The 24,112-nt window shown below is 37.3% G+C and overlaps 2 protein-coding genes across 2 annotated transcripts; one reads left to right on the top strand and one right to left on the bottom strand.

The window, feature by feature from the left end:
- Positions 1–1,380: 1,380 nt before the first annotated feature.
- Positions 1,381–21,132, bottom strand: LOC117792249. The gene is made up of 10 exons (XM_034632307.1): positions 20,464–21,132; positions 10,104–10,232; positions 9,689–9,984; positions 6,611–6,827; positions 4,895–5,044; positions 4,642–4,785; positions 4,028–4,342; positions 2,843–3,111; positions 2,485–2,773; positions 1,381–2,251 (listed from the first exon to the last, which is right to left on the bottom strand). Exons 1-10 carry the CDS (start codon positions 20,651–20,653, stop codon positions 1,896–1,898), a joined length of 2,355 nt encoding a protein of 784 aa, XP_034488198.1. The 5' UTR covers positions 20,654–21,132; the 3' UTR covers positions 1,381–1,895.
- On the top strand, positions 18,271–19,055 carry LOC117792248. The gene is made up of 3 exons (XM_034632306.1): positions 18,271–18,597; positions 18,711–18,893; positions 18,958–19,055. The coding sequence occupies exons 1-3, from the start codon at positions 18,315–18,317 to the stop codon at positions 19,002–19,004; spliced, it is 513 nt and encodes a 170-aa protein (XP_034488197.1). The 5' UTR covers positions 18,271–18,314; the 3' UTR covers positions 19,005–19,055.
- Positions 21,133–24,112: the final 2,980 nt, after the last annotated feature.

A 24,112-nucleotide genomic window follows, 5' to 3' on the forward strand; every position in this document is an offset into this window, starting at 1 on the left:
AAAGACCAGAAGTACAGTTACAAACATACTTAACTACAAATATATTTATACACACACTCATACATATATTAGTATATAGATCTGCAAATGAAAATACAATCAGAGCTATAGACTGTAGACTATGAACTAGAATGTTGTCTGCAGCATTTCATTCTCCATTGACACACACACACTGATACTTATGTACACACTCTCACACACACACACACACTGGACCTACCTCACCTTGGCACGTTGAGGTAATCCATTAATTCGCTAGCCAGATCCTTCCTTTGACCTTTATTCGGTGCCGGATATTAATTACGCTCATCCATTTGTAGCGCATTAATCCGAAATACACACTGAATTATGCACACAAGGCGAAATCACTCATACGACAAGTTGTACACAGCGCACAGTGGGTCAAACGGCCAATTTAACTTACATAATTTCAAACATTCGAATCTCGGATTAAGTTATATACTTTAATCTTTTCGATTATTGATATTAGTTGTTTAATTTTAAAATCGATGCTTTTTGTTACTGGTGTAACGATACAATACGATTGTAAATAAATAATTAAATTAATAAAATAGCCAATATTTTATTATTTTGTGATATCTAGCATTCATAGAAATAAATGTAGGTTTGGTTTTTTTTGTGTAGTTGCTCAATATACTCACAAATAGAATATATCTCTGAAAAATATATTTTTTAGACTCTTACTCATTTTTAAATATAAGAAATATTTACTCAAATTTTTTTTATTCTCAAATATAAATAATAAATAAATAACACTTCTTGGCATACTTAAAAAATTCTATAATCTATATAATACACATTATTTAAACAGACGAATGAAGTCTTAGCAAATTATAGAGGTATTCATTTTAATTCGCTGGTTTGTCCGCTTTACCCACTGTGCAGCGACTGAGTTATGAGGAGACTTTGCTTATGTGGCATGCAGGATTACCCTTCCCTTTCCACTGCCCCTCAAAACGCTTGTAAGACTTAGCACCTAATACAGCACACACACACACACACACACTTGATGTGTAGACAATTATGATGATTCAGATTCGAGAGTTGTTTTGGGAAATGGAAATATCGTGAAATTTATGGCGGCTGCGAGAGAGTCTTTATCGCATGCGAGAATTTGTGCATATTTTGGATGCTGACAAGCCATTACTTTCCCTTTGCCCTCTTCACACATATTCCACTCACTTTCTTGTTGTTTTTGCGGATGTAGCCATCATTTCTCTCTTCCTTTTGTGTTGATGTTTATGCGTGTATTTACATTATTGATAACATTAAATGAGCTTCATGCAATTTGTTATCATTTATGTGGCCGCTTAAAGAAGTAGGAGAAGATATTACGAATTTTGCTAATTAAAAGATTCATTTGCTTGGAAAATTCAATGCCACAGACAAAGAGTTTTATTTGAGCTTAAGCTTAACATTGTTCTACCCTAGAAGTCGCTATGAGAAACAGAGATTTATCCTAAAGTTATTCAAGTAGTCGTCTGTCTGTTGCACACATTCATAATTTACATTTACAGGAAGCTCGTCCATTGGAATACATTTATATACGAGTATGCCTTAGCTTAAATAAATCTTTTAAAAACAGACATCATGATCATCATCATTATTTAGTGTTGTCCTTTCACTCACTCCGTACACACCTGCTCCGGTTTTTCGGATGAATTCGACTTGTTGTTTGCAATTGTCCCCTGTGGATTTGTATTGTCTTGTGCGGTACTTTTGATGGCTTCCAGCTAGGGTGCCAGAGTTGCCTCAACATCGGAGTCAGCGGAGGGATTGGCTGGCATATTCTGCCTGGCATAACTCTGGACATTGGGGGAGGTCACACTGATGGTCGTGGTATAGACATGAGGTTCACAATCCACGGTGCTGGGTCATCCGTAATAGAACTGCGAGCTGACGGACAAACCAGTTGAGAGGGTCCTTGGTGCCGTGCCGTCGTAGGAGAGCTGAGGATGCAGCATGGCAGTCGTGCCCGGCTTTGCCCGTCTCAATGTGGATGTGCCTGGCGCCTGGACATGACTCAGCGGTGTCATGGCCAACGGCGATGTTGTCGGTGTCTGCTGAGCCGCAGGATGCGCCGGGGAACCGCTCGCCAAAGACGAAGGCGGCGTCGGTGTGTTGCTCGGTCTTTGGAGCACGCCCACGCTCTCGGCATTGATGAGATAGCCTCCTCGGATTGTGGGTGCTGTGGTGTATTGGGTCAGTGAAGTAATCGGTACCATGGTGTCTGTGAATCAGGCAAATCACGCACCCAAAATAACAGTTAGGCTATCAAAATTCAACTAAATAAGTCAATGTAAAGGATATATGGACCAAAGCTTCTACTTAAATCGAATATATTGAAATACTCATAAATGCTCTATCTTTATTTTTACCATATAAATCTCTTTAATTAATTTTTTTTTTTTTTTTTTTTCTTTTTTTTAATAGTTTAATCCCTTTTAAGAAATGAATACTCACTTATGCCGCTGCTGCCGGGCAAAGGACCTCCGGGTCCATTAGCGCCAATTACAATGGCAGGAGCCAAAATACCAGTCATTTGTGCCTGGCCAGGATTAACAGTGCCTGCGCTGCTTGTGGCCACATAGGAGTTGGCAGAGATGCCGATCAGATCCGGCGACTGTCGAGCTCCCACCAGGAGAGAGCTGGGAATCAAGCCAGCTGTCGTTGCCGTTGCTCCCACTGTGGTTAATTGATTGGGACCGAGGCTGGCATAGAGACTTCCAGCAGGTGCATACGTAATGTAGTTCTGCAGTTGCACAGGATGTTGAGATGGAGATGGAGATGGAGCTGATTTGCTGGGGAAGAGAACACTCACCTCGTTCTTGGACACACTGGGCACAGGAATCGATGTGGTCAGATCAATGTCGGCGTCTATCTCGGAAATGGTGTCATTAAAGCCACTGGGAATGGTCGTCTCATCGGCCAATCCTCCAGTGCCGCCTCCCTTTGTCGAGGAGTTGGAGTGAGAGTCGCTTCCCATCCTTCGCTTCTGCAGGACAAGACGCGTGGCGACAATGACAATGGAGAAGAGAACTCCCACCGATCCGACGATTAACAGATACAAATAGAAACGCTGCTGGTCGTCTGTAAAACGGAAATGGAAATGGAGAATGGAGTTAGCAAATCCTGAATATCATTATTACAAAAAATATATTCATTCGTTCATAGCGAGCCAAGGATTTGCATAGTCCCTTATTTGACGCCCCCAAATTGACTTTAAGTTGACTTTAAAATTGTTTGTTTGTAAACAACATTTGCCATTCACAAATGTCAGATTCGCCTTCTCTCCTTGCAAGTCCCTCTTTGGGGTTAGGCCTTTGCTTCCAGACTTTGCTTTCCATAAGGGCAGCTGCTGCCAAAGCCAAAGCCAGCGACTAACTGGGGTCTAAGGCTTACTTGTGTTTTTATTCCTAAACAGAGCAGCATAATAACTTTGTGGCAGTCTATGTGACATGCAAAGAAGAACAGTCGAGAGAGAAAAAAAACACAATCTAATTTTCTCTTAGTGTGAGCTTTGACTCTGAATTTGACCCACTTGCAGTTTGAATTTCGCAAAACGCCGTTATATTGCACAATAGAATTGTCTCAGCTATGTTGTGTACGAAATTTAAGCCTCCTAGGTCTTATAGTTTGGGCTGTGCAATGATCGGTGAGTCAGTGAATCAGTGTGTCACTGAGTCAGTTAGTCAGTGAATCAGGACAAAGAGTTTTATATATATATAGGTTACTTTAACTCGATTTTTAGTAATGTATTTCAATCTTATGATAATTGCTGCTTTTTAACATTGAATATTTAACTATTTTTCCCATTATTTAAATTTATTAGAGGCAGCGGGTATCTGACTGTCCAGTTCACTCGACTGTAACTCTCTAACTTATCTATTATTGCAAATGTAAGCAATCGCTTTGAAAGCCGAGCTCAGCTCAGTTGGTTGACTGGTCAACTAGGAGAATAGAGAAAGGAGAAAGGGGATTTGAGATAAATAGGAGGTAGTCTTACCCTCGAGGCTTAGGTCGGAGCTGTGTGTCATCACGGGATTGACGCCACTGCCATCGTGGGTATCTGCATCCAGTGAGCCGTTTGTCATGCTCTGAATGCCATCTGGATTGGAGTTAGTTTGGAGTCTAGTGCTGCTGCCGTTGGTTCCATTGCCCTGAGATGTTTTCGTGGTATTGCTGTAGAGCTTGGGAATCGCTTCCGACTCCTTGTAGATGAGCTCGTCGTCATACAGGTCGTTGATGTCGCCCTCAAAGTCCTCCGTCTCGTCGGCCTCCACTTCGGACTCGTTGCTCTCCTTGAGCACTTGCTTGGGCACTGCGAGAACAAAGACATTGAGAGATCCCCTCCAAACGAGCAACATAAATCACGCGACCGAGTCACCATTAGGGGAACAGGGAAAGAGAGAGAGAGACTGAGAGAGGCAGAGGTAGTAGAAGAAGGAAAAGCACCGGGCATCAATCTTGCGCCTTGACGCGCGATGTGATGAGAAGCGCCAACAAAGGCGCGTCCTAAATCATTCTGAGTGGCAATGGGGGAAATGTGGAAAGGAGAGGAAACTGGGGAAAGTGGGGAGAGGAAGAGAGCTCCCCTGATTTTTCCCACGCTCTACTTACCGCATGTGTAAACAACCTTCAGATACATTCGTGAGTTGGGCTGACAGGGAGTGCCAAAAGTATTCGCATCTGCTGCCAGGTTGCAACGCCTTCGTCCATGGCAAATTTGCATCACAGTCTCCGTGGCAAACGATGCCAGGCACGCTATCGAGGACAGACAGTACAGTACAGTGATTGATGCAATTCAACACTTTTTTTTTGGTCTTTGTTTTTGTTTTGGGAAAGAGTAAAGTAGGGGGAGGACAATACTTACTCTCCTCTCGCACTCCCTGTGGCTGAGGACATTGAATGCTTTCGTACTCCGTGCGTCCGAAACTCGCGCTGTACACGGCAATTCTTGAGTACGGGTTGCACTCCAACTGTGCGACATCGTTATGACAAGCCACCTTGCTGCGAAACTCATCTGTAACGAGTAGTAGAGCATTAGTGTTGACTTAAAGATACCCTGCCTTTCATACCCTCACTCTCTTACAAATTTAAAATGTTGACAAATAAAAAAAAATCCGGAATTGCTTCAGAAAATCAATCGCCGTTTTTTTAATGTCTACTTAAGAGCTTTCAGAGGTATTTTGACGTTAAATGAATTGAAATTAATGTCCAATTTGAAAATATCTCTTTGATAAAATTTAAGGAGACATAAATTTTAGATATACTTATCTGTTTACCCATTAAACAAGCTTAAATATTAAATTTGGTGCATCTAGCTCTTACCACCTCCGAGATCAGTGTGTTCCTAGAGACAGACAGACTTTCTCACGACTATATCAACTTGGTTGTATATCAACTTTTCGCAAACTTAATATACCCACAGCACAGGGTATAAATATGATGAAGAAATTGCAAGACAAAGTCAATTTCGGTGCAAGACAACATCAAGAACAGAAACCACCCAGATAAGTCTATTCATTAGCGAAAGTTCTTTCTTCTTTACTCTTTGTTTTCTTGCTTTTATCCCCCTGTCGCTTATTTCAATAATTTTCGAGATGCATCCATGAGGTTGTCGGTTGTCGGTTGCCAAGATAATGTCATACTCGCTCTGATTAAAGAGTAATCAATGATTCAGAACTTTGTAATTGAAAGTCACGAGCTACTCATTTTCTGTTCTGGCGCATTATTTCGCCAACTTTGGCTCCACATTCAAATATTCAGTCGACAATGGCAGGAGCACCTGCCTCCCAACTCCTCCCAACTCCTCCCTGCCTCCCCCTCTATCCCCAGGCTGATGTGCCGTGTGCTGCATGGAAACTTAATTTTGTATCGTCGATGTTTTTTCGAGCTACACAAAGCACGTCCAAATGCGATTGGTCTATTCGAGGTTCGAGGGCAAAGTTACCAGGTCTTGGAGTTGAAATTTGAAATCCGCACGCCTCCCCCCTTGGCTATATGTAGGTAACGGACTAGTCAATGCCCGCGTTGGTGCTGTTGCCTCCATTCCACCTGAATGCATTTTTGGAACGCACGACAGCTCGCTAAACTTGCTGTCTGGGTTCTAGTTCTCGTTCTCGTTCTCGTTCTCGTTGCAATCCTATTCCGCGTTCTGCTTCTGGTTCCGAGTCGTCTGTCAGTTTTCAACAGTGTTTGTTTGGGCCAAAATATCGATGCTACAGCGTAATGTGTACTCGAGGGCATCGACTGGCAGTCGAATGAGTACGAGGACGGTTTCCCTTCCACATATTCCACATACTCGTATGCTCCGAAATGCTAACCATCCGAAAACCCAAAAGTCCGGATAAAGCCAACACTCGTTCAACTCATTCAACTGGACGTTTATGTGTCGATTCCGGCCAGTCGAGATTGTGCAGCACTGTGGCTGTTAGCGCAGCCATTGTTATACGTATACGTAATATGTGTTCGTTACGTATACGTATACGTAATATGGCTTGCAGCTAGGGGAATTTGTTCGCCATTTTACGTGTGTGCCATTGTACGCCCAATAAATTCAAGCAAATTAAACAAAACTTTCGCTTACATGGACGACATTTGTAGGCGACTTCAACAATTTTGCGTCGCTTGGGACAGGGATCGCTGCTGATTGCATTGGAGCTGGCCGTGCTGCTGTGATAGCTGCTGGTGCCGGATGAATCGCCCACTCCGCTGGCGCCCAGTCCATAGAACTGCGGGGAGCCGTGAAATTTGCAGTGCTTCTTCTTCTGGCAAGCCTCCACCACGGTCTGCAGCAAGGAGTACTGTCAACATAGCATAGCATAGAAAAGAAAGAAAGAAAGAAAAATCAGTTGCAATTTAGTTTTCAATTCGATTTTCTTTTTTCTGTCGTTTTTTTCTCTTTTTTTCAATTTTTTTTTTGTGCTTTCTTGCTTCTCCTGTATTGGGTGTGCAAACAGAAGAAGCTGAAAAGTGAACGAGTTCAGGAACTGGGCGGAAATTGTAAACTTTTACAAATTGAAATAAAATATTTGCATTAAAAATGTAATTGAAGTGTTTCCCAGCTAAGTTTGTGTTGTAGTTGCCGTTGCAGTTGCAGTTGCAGTTAATGTTGCCAGTTTATCTTTGCCTTGTGACATTTATAATTATATCATATCATAACTTACAAAAGAATTTTATTTAACTATGTTACGCAATAAATCAACACTATAGTTAGCTATGCTGTGTACAAATTTCAGCCTTCTACTTCTGACGGTTCGGACTCCCTGTTGATTACCAGTGCGTCTGTCAGTCAGCATAAGGATTTTTATTAATATGGATAGCTTACATAACTACCTTATCTACCTGTCTGCAGTGTCTAAGCCAGAACAGATTGTTAATCCATTTGTTATGGCCATGTTACAGCCTGATGCCTGTCATCCATTCAATCAGAGCCCGCATTGTCGCTAACGATGTGCATTTTTCACAGAATTATGTTAGAATTTCTGCTTTGTTTACCGTTCTATTTAGTGTGACAGTTGGACAGACAGACATTCATTTCTAGTTGGAGATGAAAATGGCGAGTGTCAACTACGGATGTCACACGAATGTTTGCGCCATCTCGTAATCCGCAGCGCGAATGTAAACTGTTTATTTTCAACTTATTTTTCACTATCTTGTGTTGACAGCACAGAAAGAGGACGGACAGCCGGACAGACGGACAGATGGTAGCCTCAATGTCTGACAGCAGGTTTAGATTTGTCGGCTTTGTCAGTCGACGGACTCGTCCGGCGAGTCGTCACAAAATTTAATAACAACGACAACAACCATGGCGACAACAACACCCTGTAGAGATACTATATATTTATACTACAGACAGCAGCACGAACAACGAACAGCTAGGAGACAACAACAAATCAAACTTTACAAAAGAAACCACTACACAAGAAATTTTAATACTTAAAAGTAAGATTGCCAAAATTTAACAAAAGAAAATATAAGAAAAACACAAAAAAGAAGCCTGTAACCTGGAAATAAAAAAAAAATAATTCTAAGGGAAAGAATTAGAAAAAAGCCGAGACTAAAAATATTTTTTTTAAATCGCTCATTTTTGAAAATCTAAAATGTCTTTTGTAATACAATATAATTGTGAATTTTGTCAGAACATTTGGTAGCTCTAGCTCTTATAATCTCCGAGGTCTATGTATAAACATATCTGTGTGGACGCAGTAAATTATGGTGTTAAAAAAAAGGGATAAATATCATAAATAATTAGGAAGAAAAAGATGGCATCTTCTACTAATTACGCACATTTTCCTTTTGAAAACCTTAATAAACTCATTATATTTTTTAAGTACAGGGTCTAACAATGGCGGCAAAAGAAAAGAGACCAAAACGAAGCGAGAAATTATTTGCTGCGGTTGCCATTTTTAGTGAAGCGTCATGTTGACGCGTAGGCTGATGGACAGGGGGAATGTGGGAATGCGGGAATGAGGAAATGAGGGAATGGGATATTGAGGGGATTGCTGTCAGCGGCCTAATGATACCCCATGGGACGTGCTGGAATCTTGGCCCCAACTCAGCGAGGGTCGCATTGACTTTGCCTTTTGCCTGACAAAAAAAGGCAACTTTTTCAGAGCCTTTGTCAAATTCTTTGCTCACAGCGGTTCGCATATGTATGTATATATATTTGTATGTATATGCCAACTGCCACTTTTAACAAACATTAAAAAACAAAATGAATTCAGCTGTCTTGTATTGTTTTCTACGTTGTTGAATTTTCTCTAAATTTAAATTGATTTTGGGTTCAAAGGATGCCTAAAAAAATGTCCTAAAAGGCAACAGAAATGTTTAATGAATTGGAAGCGTTATTTGGGAATTCGGACAGACTACATTCCCTTATCCCATCGAAACAGACAAACGGGAATTTCTAATGACAAACTGACAGCCTGAGACAGAGACAGACTGAGACTTGGATTCAAAGCAATGCCTTCCTTTACCAAAAATTGCCCTTTCCTAATTGGCTAAATTCTAGAAAATTGTCATAAACCTTTTCGTTTTTCTTGGAAGCATTAAATGATAACATATGAGATTCTCTCGAGAAGGTAAAGATGTTATTTAAGTTATTTTTTTAATATATAAATTATTTTTAAAGCAGAAACATATAAAAAGTTAATTTAATTGAAATCAACAGAGAAATCTATACAGTTTCCATGTTGTTAGCTCAAGGAAATTTGAATAAATTTAATTATCAAAAGATATTAATCTAAATACTTAAAAGAAGTTGGCATTAAATTATAATTATTTGTAATTCATACTGAGCCTATAAATAATTAAATTAATATAATATATCTAACTGCTTAGGTTTTCCACATTCCATAGATATTTTCTATAGATATATTCTCTTATTTTTCCATCGATTTAAGCCGCTTTAGAGTTCGTTGACTGAACTCATTGCCAAGTTGTTTCGTGGCCCTTTTGGCCATGTCAATCGACCCACTTGAATGTGTCTATTATTTTCGAGCACTCGGTGTTAAATTCAATTATCATTGTCAACACTTGCTTAATCTCCATGGTCACATTAATTTGGCACAGCTCACAGCGTAAACGAAACAAATCAACAAAACGGAATACGAAAAATAGAAAAGAAAATCCTTCTCTTAGGGAATCAGGATTGAATGCTTACCTGAAGAGCATTGGGCCACATACAGTTCTCCGGAGACGAGGATGAGGAGGAGGAGGAACTGTCGCTATTTAGAGCATCATCCGTTGAAGATTCGGTGCCGGTTGGACTCGTTATTGTGGCAACTGGAGTTGGCACCTCCATGGCGATGGCATAGCCGCCATTCACATACCGATTGGCGGGCACTTTCTGATTGGAGGAACCAAAGATGGAGCCTCGCAGTAGATGCTTCGCCTTGCCACGGATCTCGGGCCTAACGGTGCCTGTGATGGGGCACAGCTCCTCTATGCTGTAGCCATCTGTACAAGTGGATGGAACATAAAGCACAAAATGGCAGACGTGTCAAGAATAAATGACCCTCAAGAGGGATGAATAAAGAGAGCGGTGGGGAGGGGGGATGGAAATAAAGAACACTTACCTTTCGCCACGAACTTGTTGTACTGGGCAAATTCAATTGAGATGCTGGTGCCGCGCGGGCAAGCAATTACCACCTGATCCGTATCACAGGCCGCTTTCTGATATGTGCGCAGTGTGGCCGATAAAAGAGCTACGCGTGGCACGTGCAACGTGCAACATCGACATGGTGAGTGGTAAGTAGTGAGTGTGTGCCACATAAATTTCATTTATTTATTTAAACAGCGAGTCAGCCCACAGTTTCCGTAGAGTACATGAAAAACAAGAGAAAATTGCATTTTAAATTAATAATTTACATTTAATTCTATAATTTACGATTTCATTATTATTCTACTTAATTGCAAACGCTTTCGCATCAATAAAATTCTACTGACTTTAATAAACACATGGATCAAGGTTGTTGAAAACTTTTGATAAGCCCTTAAAGCAATTAAAAAAATGTGTCAGTCAAGTTTAAAATCAAAATAATAAAATCAAATGAAAAATAATCGAGTTGACGATCAATCGGCATATAATACTTGGATTTAAAAATTTGCAGTCTTCGCATAAAACTTTTTTTTTGAAAAAATGCAAAGGGAAAAGTATAGAAAAAAATTAAAAGTGACAAAAAATTTTTTTTTTTTTTTACATTTTATTGCAGAATCAAGCCGGAGACAAAATAATGATAAAATTTACAATCTGCAAGAAAATCCGTTGAGATTTGACAAAGTTATGGCCGCTTCAAATATTCGAAAAAGCTTAAAGGCGAAAAATGGACGGCCAAAAAATTGGTTAAAATTTTTACAAAGTTATAATAGCTTAAAGTTTTTAAAAAAATAGTCGATTTTTCAATGTATGTACTTAAACATCACTACTACACAATCTTAATGCATGCAGAAATTCATTTATTAATGTATGCAGAAATTTTTATACCGATCCATTTCTTTATTGTGTTTTACAGACAGTAAGTTATTCATCTACTAAAGTATGCTGAACTGCCTTAATGATTATTGCCAATCACAGACTTTAAATACATAAAAAAGTAAAATATGATGATAAGATTTAAATATTTTTGAACTTCCGTTGACTTTAATAATCGCACATGTCAAACTCAACTTCATCTTCATGGTGCACACCTCAATACAATTTATTTATAGTATGCTCCATTCCCGTAGTTCCACTCGAGATTCCCGTGAGTCGTAAACGAGCTTCCTTTCTTTATAAAACAAAGAAGTAAATTGAAAATGACAGGACGCTGTCTTTCCACATTGCCTCCTTTGTATTCACTGAGAGCTCCGCTGGGAGTTGCAAGTTGGCAGTTGAGAGACAGAGAGGGAAGCCGAAGAAAGGGGGCAGCACAAAAGAAACCCATGCGGTGAACACTCGCCACATCACCTGTGCAAACAATTGCCGAGGGTAGATTGAGGCAAGCTCTACTAGAGGTGGCAACAACAACAAAACAAACTTTGTGGCATCGTCACGCTGCAAAAAGCCGACGAGCGGCTCAGACATATTTGCCTTGGGGGCGTGGCACCGGCCAGCCCTAGATGGTGGGCGTGGCTGTGGCATGCCGGCTGAAATGCGCTTACGCACTTACACTTTACACTTTCCACTTGCCACAAGGCGAGAAGTGCACATTTTTAGCGAGCCAGTCCGACAACTGAGGAGTACTCTCTCCTGAGACTTGGACTTTCCAACAAAAATTACACAAAATTCTTGGCAAAATACTTTAGTTCGTTGACTGCTGTTGCTTATACCCTAGACTCAGTTTACTGAACAGAGGTGTGCTGCTTTATTTAATAGAAGAAAGTTGCAGAATTATGTTTTAAAGTGAAAAATTGGGTTCGGAACAACTAAATAATATACTATACCTTATGTTAATTGTAAAGATATTTAAAAAAAAAACATTTTTTATTATTCAATGTTTAATTTATTCTGTTTTTAATATCAGATTAAAATGCTCTTTGAACAGAACTAAATTCTTTTGTTGCTGTATATTTCTAGACGATGAAGAAGTCGATTTTCAGGCGCCAATTTGTCAAAAGTAGTAGAGTATTAGAATAAGAGTAAAGGAAACAAGTAAAAAGACTGGAGTTGAGTTGCTGGACAGTTAAATGACCAGTATCTGCATATTCTTTTCAATTAACAATAAAAAAAAAAAAAACAACAAATAAAAAATAAACCAATGAAAAATAAACAAATAAAAAATTAACAAAATAAATGTGAAAAACACTAAAGAAATTTTTGTATGACAACCAAGCACAGAAAAAGATTTCTGCAAAACTACATTTCGTAATTTAAAAATAAAAAATATAAAAAAAATATATATATTTCTTTTGACAATGTCATTGTTTTTTAATTGAACTAGATAAAACTTATAAAAAAAAACTTCGACAAATAGCACACATTCCAAGTGTAAAATATCAATTCGGGTGCTTATAATTTTTCTTTCTTATTCATTTTTTCCGCAAAAATTACAGAACTTTCTTTCGAGGTGGCTTCCCTAGATTTCCTAGATATTGGTTCAAGAAGGAAGATAACAATTTCGATCTAAACTAACGTTCTCTCTGATTTTGGCGTGCTTCTATTATTTGCGGCTATATCACATATAATGATGCAAAAACTAATTGAGCCCGTCCATTTATCAAACGAAACGAAGGGAGCTCGATGCGGAGTGGGGAATGCGGGGAATTAAAGGGGGACATGGAATATAATTTAGCTGGCACCGTTCATTTCTCGCTCTGCATTATATTTCTAATGAGTTTGGGGCGAAAGGAGGAGAAGGACTGATTTGAGCCGGCGAATTGGTTTTGTTTTTGACGACTGCCTCCGGCAGAGGGCGTGCCAGTCAGCAGGAGAATTGGGGGGGAAAAGAAGAAGGGGGGTGGCTGAGATTGAGGATATTGCAGCCCAAAATGCGGGCAACCGACTGATTTATATTGCAAGCCATAAATTATATCTAAATGCTGCGTTTTGCGCTGCTGGCAACACGGACAACGGACAACGGACAACACAGCTCTCAACTCGTAATTATTTCTACATAGATACATATATATATATATATAGATATAGATATAGATACCGAGATGGCATGACTATAATCAACGAAGCGACCATTGGCCATTCGAAATTGGCCCATAGCCAGCAGCCAAATTCCAAATGGCAGGTTGCCGCCCACTGACAATAAATTTCCCGAGCATAGTTTGCCTATCGCCCCATCGTCTATCTTTGTTGAACTGACCAGTTGCGAGTCTTATCAAGAGTAGAATTTTATCAGCAGAAAAATACTCACAAATTAGCATGTCTTGAATTTTGCAAGTCTTGCAAATATGAATTTATGTGTATAAAACTCTTTGTCCTCACTTATTCACTGACTGATCATTATATATATATGATCTTAACAATTCAATTTTATATTTTATGTTATGTAAAATAACATTTATGTTATATTTTAAGTTATATCATATGTTATCATACTCGTTCTATTCAGAATTATAATGTCTGGTTTATTGTATTTTTTTGTAAAAATAAGTATAATATTTTAATTTATTTATTAATCAAATAATAAATTCGAGTCCATTTATGCAATAAAAACTAGCAATCATGGCTTGATTAATATCATTTAAATTTAAACTGCCAGTCCAAACTTTCTATATATTTATCGTCCTATAGACAACGGGAGTGAGTAAGAGGAATATTTGAATACTGTCCGCTGTGTAAATATAAATAATCTATTTAATTATTTATTATGAAATTAAATTCATTATTTATATTTGCAATCCTCTCGAAATTGCGCATTTTTAACCAACATTATTTTTATTAAAGTATCTTTATTGTACAGCTGTGCCAGCTGGCGGTACATAAAATTAATTGTTATGACTTTACAGCTGAATTGGAACTGTGCTCTGGTCTCTGGTCTAGGGGAAGAGAAACTTTCAAATGCTTCCGTTATAGTACTTGACTCAATGGACGGAAGGAAGCGAAAGTCTAAAGTCTCGTGAAGTTTTTATTGGTGCCATTTGGGTTCAACAATCGAATCACTTTCGTATGGAATGAATCCAAATAAAAGTTCGCTTTGCCCTTGCCCATAAAATCCAGAATCGTCTCCCATTCCACTTCCAGCTGTTCCCCCTGCCCCTCTTCGCAAATTTCCCCCTGTGGTGTTTCAAAAAAAAAAAAAAAAAAAAGTTTACCTTTTAAAGTGAAAGCATTTCCAGCGGGTTGCTTAAACTGAAAAAACAATAAAAATCACACAAAAGTCCCTTTGACCTTGCGGTTTGCCACAGCAAAAAGTGTACAGTGTACAGTGAATACTCGTAGGGCGGCACTTGGATGATGCCACACTTTCGAAACTTTTTATTTGATTTGAAATTGAAAGCCGTCCAGACAGATGCCCTGGGCTTGGGTTGACTGAAAACTGTTGGGCATGAAATTTGCTTTGAGCAACCTCATCACAGTTACCTTTCAATGTTCTTAAGTCTAAGTCCCTGTGTGTGTGTGTTTGAGTGTGTTTGAGTGTTATCCGCATGTGCACCGCATCGTTTTACAAACTTATGAATAATTTAAATGTACAAATTTCCATCCCTTTTCCTCGGGCAGCTTTTGAAGCAGATTCCTTGCGGCAAATAAGACAACAATTGAATATTTATATTGATGCCACAGCAAGATTTGTCATCAGGCTCAAAAGCAAATCCGGCACCACAAACAACAACAACTCTTTTATAAAATTCGAATTTACATATATTTGTACAAGTATTTGTGTTCAATTAAATGTAAAACCCATGAGGGTATCATAGAAAATAGGACAAAGAAACGCTTTTAACTGGGTCAACTTCGGATGGAAATTCTCCACGCATTTCGCATATCTTATTTAAAATAATATACATATCTTATTTAAAATAATATACAGGGTATTAATTTGTAATGATTCATTATTCATGTTATGCACTCAGAGATTAATCATTGTCCCCAAGTGAATGCCATTAGTTGCATTTCATCCGCGAGCTTCGACTGAATTTATGGTGCATCAACAAAGTCTGCACTACAATTGAGACAACACGGCGTATGCGTATTTTACTCTATGTGAGTGTGAGTGTGAATGTCAATAGTCTGAATGTGTGTTCATGCGAACAGAATTCAATGCTTCGAATGCTCCTAGTGCAAGTGCACTCAAAAAAAAGTTGCCCTACATCTCTGGAAATTTAAAAATAATTTTTTTTTAATTTAGAATTTTTTTTTTTTGTTCGCTCAAAAATAATAAACAAAATAATTAAAATTTAGTATTAAAGTAAGAAAAGTTTTTCTTAATAATTAAAATCATAATAAAATAAATATATCAAATAAAATTAATTTTTTTTAGTGCGATCTTTCTCATATTAAGAAAAGTAATTCCAAATTCGGAGGCAATGAAATATTAAAATAATGTTATACATATTATGAAATATATTTGAAACAAAATATTATCATAAGTATTTACAAAAGTTTGCTTCAATTTTGGGTCAGTTTGAGTTTTATGGCCAATTTCTTAAATATAGAGGAATTATTTTGTGAGTGTACGCTCGCTTAACCCCAATTTAGTTGTCACAACTATGTTTGCTCCGCATCTGCATCCGCATCGACATCCGCAAGGACATTCACATCCGCACAGGCACGAGGAGTCAACGAGTCAAGAAATCAACGAGGCGACATTCTGTCAACATTCGACTTAGAGAGAGAGAGAGTTTAACTAAGGCCCAAAGCCCGATTGAATGTGGCCCAAAAGAAAGCAAACTGTCAGCGGGAGTTTGCCGACTCAATGGCCCAGAAGAAATTGATTTGTTTTGATTTATTCCAATATATACTACATATCTACAAGTATATCTATGCTTGGTCTACAACTACAACTCTTGGCTTGTCTTCTACACTCTCTCATCCTTGTTTTAGCACTTGCCGCTTTGATGTTGTTCGTGTCCTTTTTCTCCTTCATTTCTGTTGTCCTTGTCGCTGTCGATGCTCATGCAAAGTTCTGTTGATTTCCCCCTGCCATCAAGCATATTTTATTGTCCCATTTTACTCGCTTAATAAATGGGTATTTGCCACTGTCGATACTGTTCAAACGAAGGACAAACAATGGAGAAAGGGAACAAGCAGAAAGAAGAAGGAAAAAAGACCATGGAAACCCGTAGGCTAAATTCCCGTTTGTCCTTTGCTTCCGAAACCTATAAAAGATGATATGTATCTGATATGCCTGGCGCCCACTTAATTCTTCGTCTGTCCAAATAAATCTAATTAAATGAAATTTAATATTTTCCCCTTATTAAAACCAAACAATATCGCTTTAATGCTTATTTCAGAAGCATAAAAAACGGTCATATTATATCTGTTAGATGACTCAACTCTCTGACAATATAAAATTGAAGATTCGAGTGTATTTAGTTGTAGTTATTTCAGAAAAGAAGAGTTATCTTATACTCTGTTCAGTTGAACTCAAGTTGACTTATTCATCTAACAACCTAAGAATCATCTTAGTTCTTTTCTAGAATTGTTTCGTTTTAGAAAAATTCTTCCGAATGCAATTCTTTTTTGAGTTAAGTATATCATTATGCTGGAGCAAATACCAGCTCATGCAAGACTATGTATTTACAAAGAAATGCGAGGGGGGAAAAGAGACTTGAATCCTCGGCGGAAATAAGTCATTCATAAAGTGCAAACAATACAAAAGTGAAAAGAATAAAAGTGAACTGCAAAATGTAGACATAATATTTTCTCTTTTTTTTTTTTTTTTGCTGACTCGCCGGGTTTCAGCTCCGGGTTTTGGGTTCGGACTGAGAACTGGGGAAACGGCTGCTTTTGTAGTGGACTCCGGGTCTAATCCTGAGAAAACAAAAGTTTATGACATTTTACGAGCTTTTTTAATACTTTGTAAAAACTTGTGCACATTTCCATCCGTCTGTCTGTCCGTTTGTCCGTCTGTCTGTCCGCCCATCCGCAGCTTATCCATCTTTAAGCCTTGCAACTCGGCGGAAACAAAAACAAAATTTATGAACGTGTTTTGTCATGTATGGACAACTGCCTCGACAGTTGTGACTGCTGAAATTCAAACTACGAGGGTGGGCTAATAATTCATTGGTCTATGGACAAACTAGTTACTTTTTTTATTGGAAATTTTTCTTTTTTGTTTAATAATATAAATTTATTTTATTTAATTTTTAATAAACTGCATCTGCAAATGATATTCCGACACTTAACTACAACGTTTGGAGTCTCTAGCTCTTATAGTATTTGAGATCGACGCGTTCATACAAACGTATGGCTATTTAAACTGACTTCAAGTATATATTATTATTTGCACACAATAATTTTACACTCTCTAGACAATTTTTAATGGCCTCAGGGCATAATAGATGACAAGCTGATGTTATTTAATTAGTAATGCTTATTTTAATAAGATTGCTTTTAACTTATGCTGACAGTCGTACTGATAAATTAAGATATAAATAAGATCTCAAGCACGTAGGGTCTAGCTATCTTATATCTGGAGAAACCAGCTCGATTTATAACTAACAAGTAAGCAACTTAACACTCAAGTCCCCGACTAAGAGATACCCGTCACACAAAAGTGAGATATTTGTTTTACTGCAAAAAAAAAAAACAAAATAACAATTTTAAAATCCTTTAAATAATAGAGTATATTTTTATATTTATTTAAGATATGTATAAAATATACCTTTTGAACTATACGACTAGCGAGTATAAAAGCCAACCAATGTTATTATGCAAGATTAATATAAAAACCTACTACTGTCAGATTTAACAGTCATGTTTAGTACTACAATTTTGCAACAAAACAAATTATTATTACCACATGATTATTATAATAAAAACAAGTTTAACTCAACAACAATATAGTTGAGATAATTGCAAATGACTTGAAGCTCATCGTGCCTCAGAATCAATAACCGAGCTCTGAGTTCTGAGTGAATATTTTCTAGAAATGCTATTGTACAATAAGAATAATTAATTTGTACTCAAACGAATCAAGTCTCTGTTGTTATTCATGAGCAAGGGTTGTTTATTTCTAATGCATATAGACAATTAAAGCTAAAATAATCACTTTATATATTATGACATTAGACAGAGCTGTTTTAGCAGCTGAGACTATATAACTAATAAGCTTCAGCAAAAATATCATATTTCCACTTCAACCAGCAATATCAGTTGTTTATCAGGCTCTAAAGTGTTAATTTCTATTTCAAATATGCCTGTTAGCTTTTATATGTTACAGAATTTACTGATTCGTAGCTTAGCAGTTAATCCATTGCGTTATTTATTTCCGACATCAACTGCAGATAATACTTTTCGAGGTCCAGAATTTTACGAACCTGATTTTCCGTCAGCCACAACACAGGTACAAATATTTTCGAGTGTAAATGGAATTGACCTGGAAACCGATGGATATTTGAAACCCAATTACCAAGACAATAACAGATCCCCAACTTCTTCAATTGACTTGGAAAATTATGATGATAATCTCTTTAAAGGTAATCCTTTTATTATGCAATTTATTGTTGCTTAATATTACTTATTTTTTAAAAATGTATTTTGACAAGCATTATTTTTAATTTTGTAAATAATTAATTAATTTTCTATATAGACAAGACTACTAATCAGCAAACTGGCTCGACTTCAGCAACATCTAAAAGAAACTGTCATATTATAAAATGCCCACAAATTTCACAGCCTACATTTGGCAGCGATGGTAAAAATTGTTTTGAATTTATGAATACATGTTTTTTAGCCATCGCCAACTGCATGCGATATAATAACCGATTGTCACGTAAGCAAATATTGATATATTTTATTAAATATCAATTTTTATTCAATTAATACAATTTTTACAGGGCTCCAAGAAGTCAAAGGAAAGCAGTGTCAGAATATAGAGTCATAAGTCTAATTGTCTTTTACAATTTTTACAGTATTTTATAATAATTATAATAATGGTAATGTTAAGTCAATAATATTAAATGAGAAACTCGAACAATATTTTTTTTAAATAATGGCAAATCGTAAAAAATCTATCGATTAAATATAATTGAAGCTGATGAAAAAGAAATGTTTTTAATACAACGTTTAGCCAAGACTAAACAGTGTTGCCATACTGTATTAAACTTAGCCAATCTTCAGTTGATGAGTTAAACTATGAGCTTAAAAATTATAATTGTATTAAAAAAAGTTGCGTTTTCCAACTTAAACAAATAACTTATTAGGCCACCCTCGTATGTAAGCATTTAATTCGCTTTGCGCTTTCTTGACAGTCGATGGGGCAAGTGGAGTTTGTGCCACATTTGGACGCATTAAAAACTTTTCTGTTTGTCTACACATCAGCGACAAGTGGCATGAAGAAGTGAGGTGGGAAGTGGGGTAACTGGGGGCAAGGGCAACCTGCCTCAATCTCGAGGCATGCAACATTACTTTGCGTAATTGAGAGCATAAATTTTATGAGCTCGCGTTCTTCTACTCGTGTATCTGATGGGCTATGAAATATTTTGTATGCATTCAAGACATTAAATAAAGCTGAGTGATGGGGCGGGGCAACTGGAGGGGGCAACACGAGGGGGCATTAACTCACAGAGAATTCTCAAGTCTGTTGAAATCTTATGAATACACTCAGTAAACACTCGTTTGGGTCATGTGAAATCTGAATAGATTTAAGGACCTTGGGGAAAATGACAGTTGTACATGTTTGTGGCACAAGCATAAAGTAAATGTTGCAACATGTCATGCTTATCTAGGGAGTTAAGAGCCACATTAACATACTAAATGCTGGCTCAAAAAAAGCAAACTAGAAGCTCAAAAATCAAGAACAAATTTGCTGAGTAGTCTGAGAAAAAAGTAGCATGGATTTTCCTGACTCCGGTGGCAGTATCATAATAAATAGTAATGCACATTTTAATTTTATTGTGAGAATCCTTTTCAATAAAAACTTTTGATAAACACAAATTTATATGTTACTCTTTTAGAGTATTTTTAGATCTTAAGCTAAATTTTTAACTGTTGTAGGATAACCCAATGTAAAACATATATTTTCTTAAATGTTTTTCTTTTTATTAATTAATTTTCTTTATTTTGATAATTCCTGAATTTATAACTCCTAATTATTTTTGTTGATTTTAAATTCCCAACCGTCATTTTCTAAATTTTGCTTATTTTCCTGAATTAATTTAACCATTAATTCTCAAAATTCTTGTAGGGTATTCGTATTTACATACTAAATGGAGTTGGAGTTATATTTTGTGGGCAGTTAATTATTTCCGCACGTTATCCGCTTATGGCCACAACAAATTTGTACCAGTTGAAATCTTAATTAACATGTGGCATATGCCGCATGTGGCATGTGGCATGCTTACCCAAGGGATCAATCCGGAATATGATTTCGCCTTCAGCACGAGCGGCACTCAAAGCGCACAGAAACGAGAGAATCAAACACTTTGTCTGCGAATAATCCATTATCCTGCGGGTCGAGCACTTGCCCCACTTGCCCCACATGCCCCACATGGCCCCACACACGACAGACTTGCAACCGCCGGTGGCCGGCATTACAGGCACTCCCGCTCGTGTGGCAGCTGCGTTAAGCTGCAACAGCCGCTGCACCGCTTGCCGCAACTTGCAACAATCGAAGCTCGCATGGACTTTTGTTTAATTGAAAAACAAATGTACTTTTATTTACAATTTTTCCAGGCTGTTTTTTTTCTGTTGTTATTTTTATTTGTATTTTTTTTAATTGTTTATCTTCGGAACGGATGTCAGTTGGATTCGGTTGGCGATTTGCGTTGCCGACGGCGTTGTCCTGTCGTCCTGTCGTCCTTCTTTTTCACTTTTTCACTTTTTATTTAGCTGTGTTTTTTTCAGCACTTTGCCTTCTCAATTTTGGCTTCACTTTTCGCTCACTTTTCGCTCACTTTTATTGCCAGGAAGTGCACGAATTTCACAATTTTCTGTTGCGGCACAAAAACGATTCTGCATTAATTATTAACTGGAAAGGGGCATACCACATTGAGATCAATAAAAGGCAGCAGTGAACCACCCAACGCACAAGTCTGATTGTTATAGAGGTAATCAAATTGAGCTCAACTTTTTTTTTATATTAAACATTGTTCTTAAAAATGAAAAGGGTCTGTTACATTTGAAGAATCGAGTCGAAGTTAAATTTAAATAGTATAGTAAATAGTATAATATAACAATAAATAAATATGATATTATAATTTAAAAATTAATTAAAATATAAAGGGCTAGATCTAAGAGAAAATAAGAGCCAGATACACAAAAAAACATAAGACTTTTGGCGAAATGAACTTAAATAACTTAAAAATAAAATAATAATATTACAAATTGCGTGTAAATCGGTTAATAATCGCCGAAGATATGATAATAATGTTATTATGATATATATTTGAAAGAATGCTCATTGGCTTGGTGGATAGTGCGTAAGCTTCTTAAGCTTGAGGTCGTGGGTTCGAATCCCACGTCAGAAGTTTTAGTATGTCATGTTTTATTATTTTTTAATATTTTTATATTGTTTTTTAAATTGAATTTTTTTCAAAAAAGTTACAGGGTGTCACATGGTCGAGATTGAAGTCTTTGTATACATTCAATGCGCCAACTGACAAAGCCTGTGGCATAAAAACCTGCCCCAATCTGTGTAGAGGAGAGTGGAGAGTTGAAAAAAGTGAGAGAGAAAGGCGGAGAGTGAAAAGAAGGTGTAGTGAAAGGGGAGCGGGTATTTGGAGTGCGAATTGAATTGATGCACCTGCCATTTCAACGATAACAGCAACAGCTGCCGCAGGGGCAGATATGTGCCACGCCCACTGCCGCACGTTGCACTATGCTGTTCATAAAAGGCATCAGCATGTGTGTGTGTGTGAGTGTGTGTGTGTACGCATACATCAGTGCAAACAACGAACAACAGCAAATAGAAGAAAAAGCGACTGGAGGAAAAAATGCGGCAAATGGCGACGATAACTGCAATTATTCACGCATTTTAAATTTAAATTTCTGTTTCGCAGTTGGCATTGATTGGCCGTGCAGCAATTTACAGTTACAGTTGCGTGGCGCCACCGTGTGGCAGCCACAATGCTAATTGCAGTCTCATTAACCCAACTCGAAAACAGTTGCAACTGAACTTGGCAATTGGAAGTGGCATTCGAGTTAAAAGCTTACTAAAACTGTCATATCATTTGCCCATTGAGATCCAATTTCTATTCTCATCCATCATGCCGCATGGGGCACAAGGCACGGCGTCCGAGGCACGTGGCAGCTGCCCCAATTATGTAATTCCGTCGGCAACAGACAGACAGTGAGTCGAAAGCTGAACTTTTAATTAAAACTTGTGTGCTTGACAAGAGCGAGAAAAAGACCAGTAGAAATTTGTCATTATCCTGTTATCCTGTTAGGTCCTTCTGTCCAACAACTTGTTGTACAACATGTCGTACATAGATCACGATAAATGCTGACAGTCGAAATTGAAATTAGAAAATCATACAGAGTTGATTTAATTTCAATTCATTGCAATCAAGTGCTTAATGAATGTCCCAATTCGTTGGTCTTTAATCCAAGTGTGTCAAGTGTCAAGTGCAACCCCCCTCCCCTCTCAATTCCATTGAATCCCACTTGAGGGGGTGGCATTTGCCCAATTCTGATTGCCACGCAAATCAAATTGATTTGCAAACATGTGGAAATTGCGGATTGCGATTCATTAAGCAAATGTTTCAGTCGCAAATTTGCATTTCACTTTTAATTGCAGATACGCGTATCTATAAGTTACAAAACTGCAGGCTTAATCAAATCTGAAGTGTGTTAGTTAAGAGTGGAATTACTGTGACATTTATCAGCACTCTAGTATTTTATTGATTTATTTTAATTAATCTATTTTGCATCAACACAAATTAAAATTGACATCTTTTAAATTTAGAATTAATCGAAAATTCAATTCAAAATATAAATTATGACAAAACTGACAGAAATTGAATTGTCATAAATTTTATGCAATAATTTATTATTTACTTAAAAATCGAGTATAATTGAAAATTCCTAAAAATAAAAACGTTGACAAGGAAAATAGAGAAATGAAAAGAAAACAATTTAAATTCAATTATTATGCTTGCAACAAATGTTGAATCAATTATAGCTTATATTTTGAATGCCCCAGTTCTTTCAACTTCTTTTTATCGATTCAGCTTAAATTAAATATTTTTTATAATTTTTATCTATTCAGTTTAAATTGAATATGTTATGCAATTGTTAACTAAATATTATAATATATTTTTTATCGTGATAAGTAAATATTGCTTGTTAATTGAATTTGAATAAATAAAGCAAAAAATAAATAAATAAATAAAAATAAATAAATTTAAAAAAAAAAATAAATAAATTTACTTCTCGACTAGATTAACTTTTCTGTCTTGACTTGGCAGCTGGTTGCAAATGTTTTTGGCATAAGTTGTGATCTGCTATTCAATTATTATATCTAGAGAGCAGTAAGTAGAGAAAGTAGAGAAGACGAGAGAGTAGAGAGGGAAGAGTAAGAAATTTGAGCATTATTCGCGTGCTTTGACATTTGATTAATGATGCGATTTATGCCAACATTTTGCTGCTCCACTTCAAAGTTGCGACTATGCGAAAGTGTGTCTCTCTCTGTGCGTGTGTGTGTGTGTGTGTGTGGGGGAGTGTGTCACGCACACACACACACACATACATGCCACACATTTTTTTCCGCTGTCATTTGGGACAATGGCAAATGAGAGCGAGGTGGTCACAGCGCAAAACTGGCGACAAAATTGAAATAAAGCGACATCGCAACATTGCCACAATTTTGAAGTAAACGAAGCGGCAAACCGTCAGACAGCCAACTCGACTGCTCAACTCATGACACTCAAGAGTCTGTCCCTAACTCTGTCTCTATCTCTCTCTCTCTGTCTCTGTCTCTGTGCCAGTCTGTGGCACGCGCGTGGCACAGCTTACGAACCCGGCTTATCGCTTGCCACAAACCCGACTTAACTC

Source organism: Drosophila innubila (genome assembly GCF_004354385.1).
Source record: "Drosophila innubila isolate TH190305 chromosome 3R unlocalized genomic scaffold, UK_Dinn_1.0 2_E_3R, whole genome shotgun sequence".
Lineage (NCBI taxonomy): Eukaryota > Metazoa > Arthropoda > Insecta > Diptera > Drosophilidae > Drosophila > Drosophila innubila.

Excerpts from the sequence above, each read along its gene's own strand:
- LOC117792248 (XM_034632306.1), top strand. The coding sequence starts at position 18,315 with ATGCCTGTTAGCTTTTATATGTTACAGAATTTACTGATTCGTAGCTTA. Across the intron at positions 18,598-18,710 it reads TGATGATAATCTCTTTAAAG|ACAAGACTACTAATCAGCAA; the intron begins GTAATCCTTTTA and ends TTTTCTATATAG. Across the intron at positions 18,894-18,957 it reads ATATAATAACCGATTGTCAC|GGCTCCAAGAAGTCAAAGGA; the intron begins GTAAGCAAATAT and ends CAATTTTTACAG.
- LOC117792249 (XM_034632307.1), bottom strand. The coding sequence starts at position 20,653 with ATGCCGGCCACCGGCGGTTGCAAGTCTGTCGTGTGTGGGGCCATGTGG. Across the intron at positions 4,343-4,641 it reads GAAGGTTGTTTACACATGCG|TGCCCAAGCAAGTGCTCAAG; the intron begins GTAAGTAGAGCG and ends TTGTTCTCGCAG. Across the intron at positions 2,252-2,484 it reads GCCCGGCAGCAGCGGCATAA|ACACCATGGTACCGATTACT; the intron begins GTGAGTATTCAT and ends CCTGATTCACAG.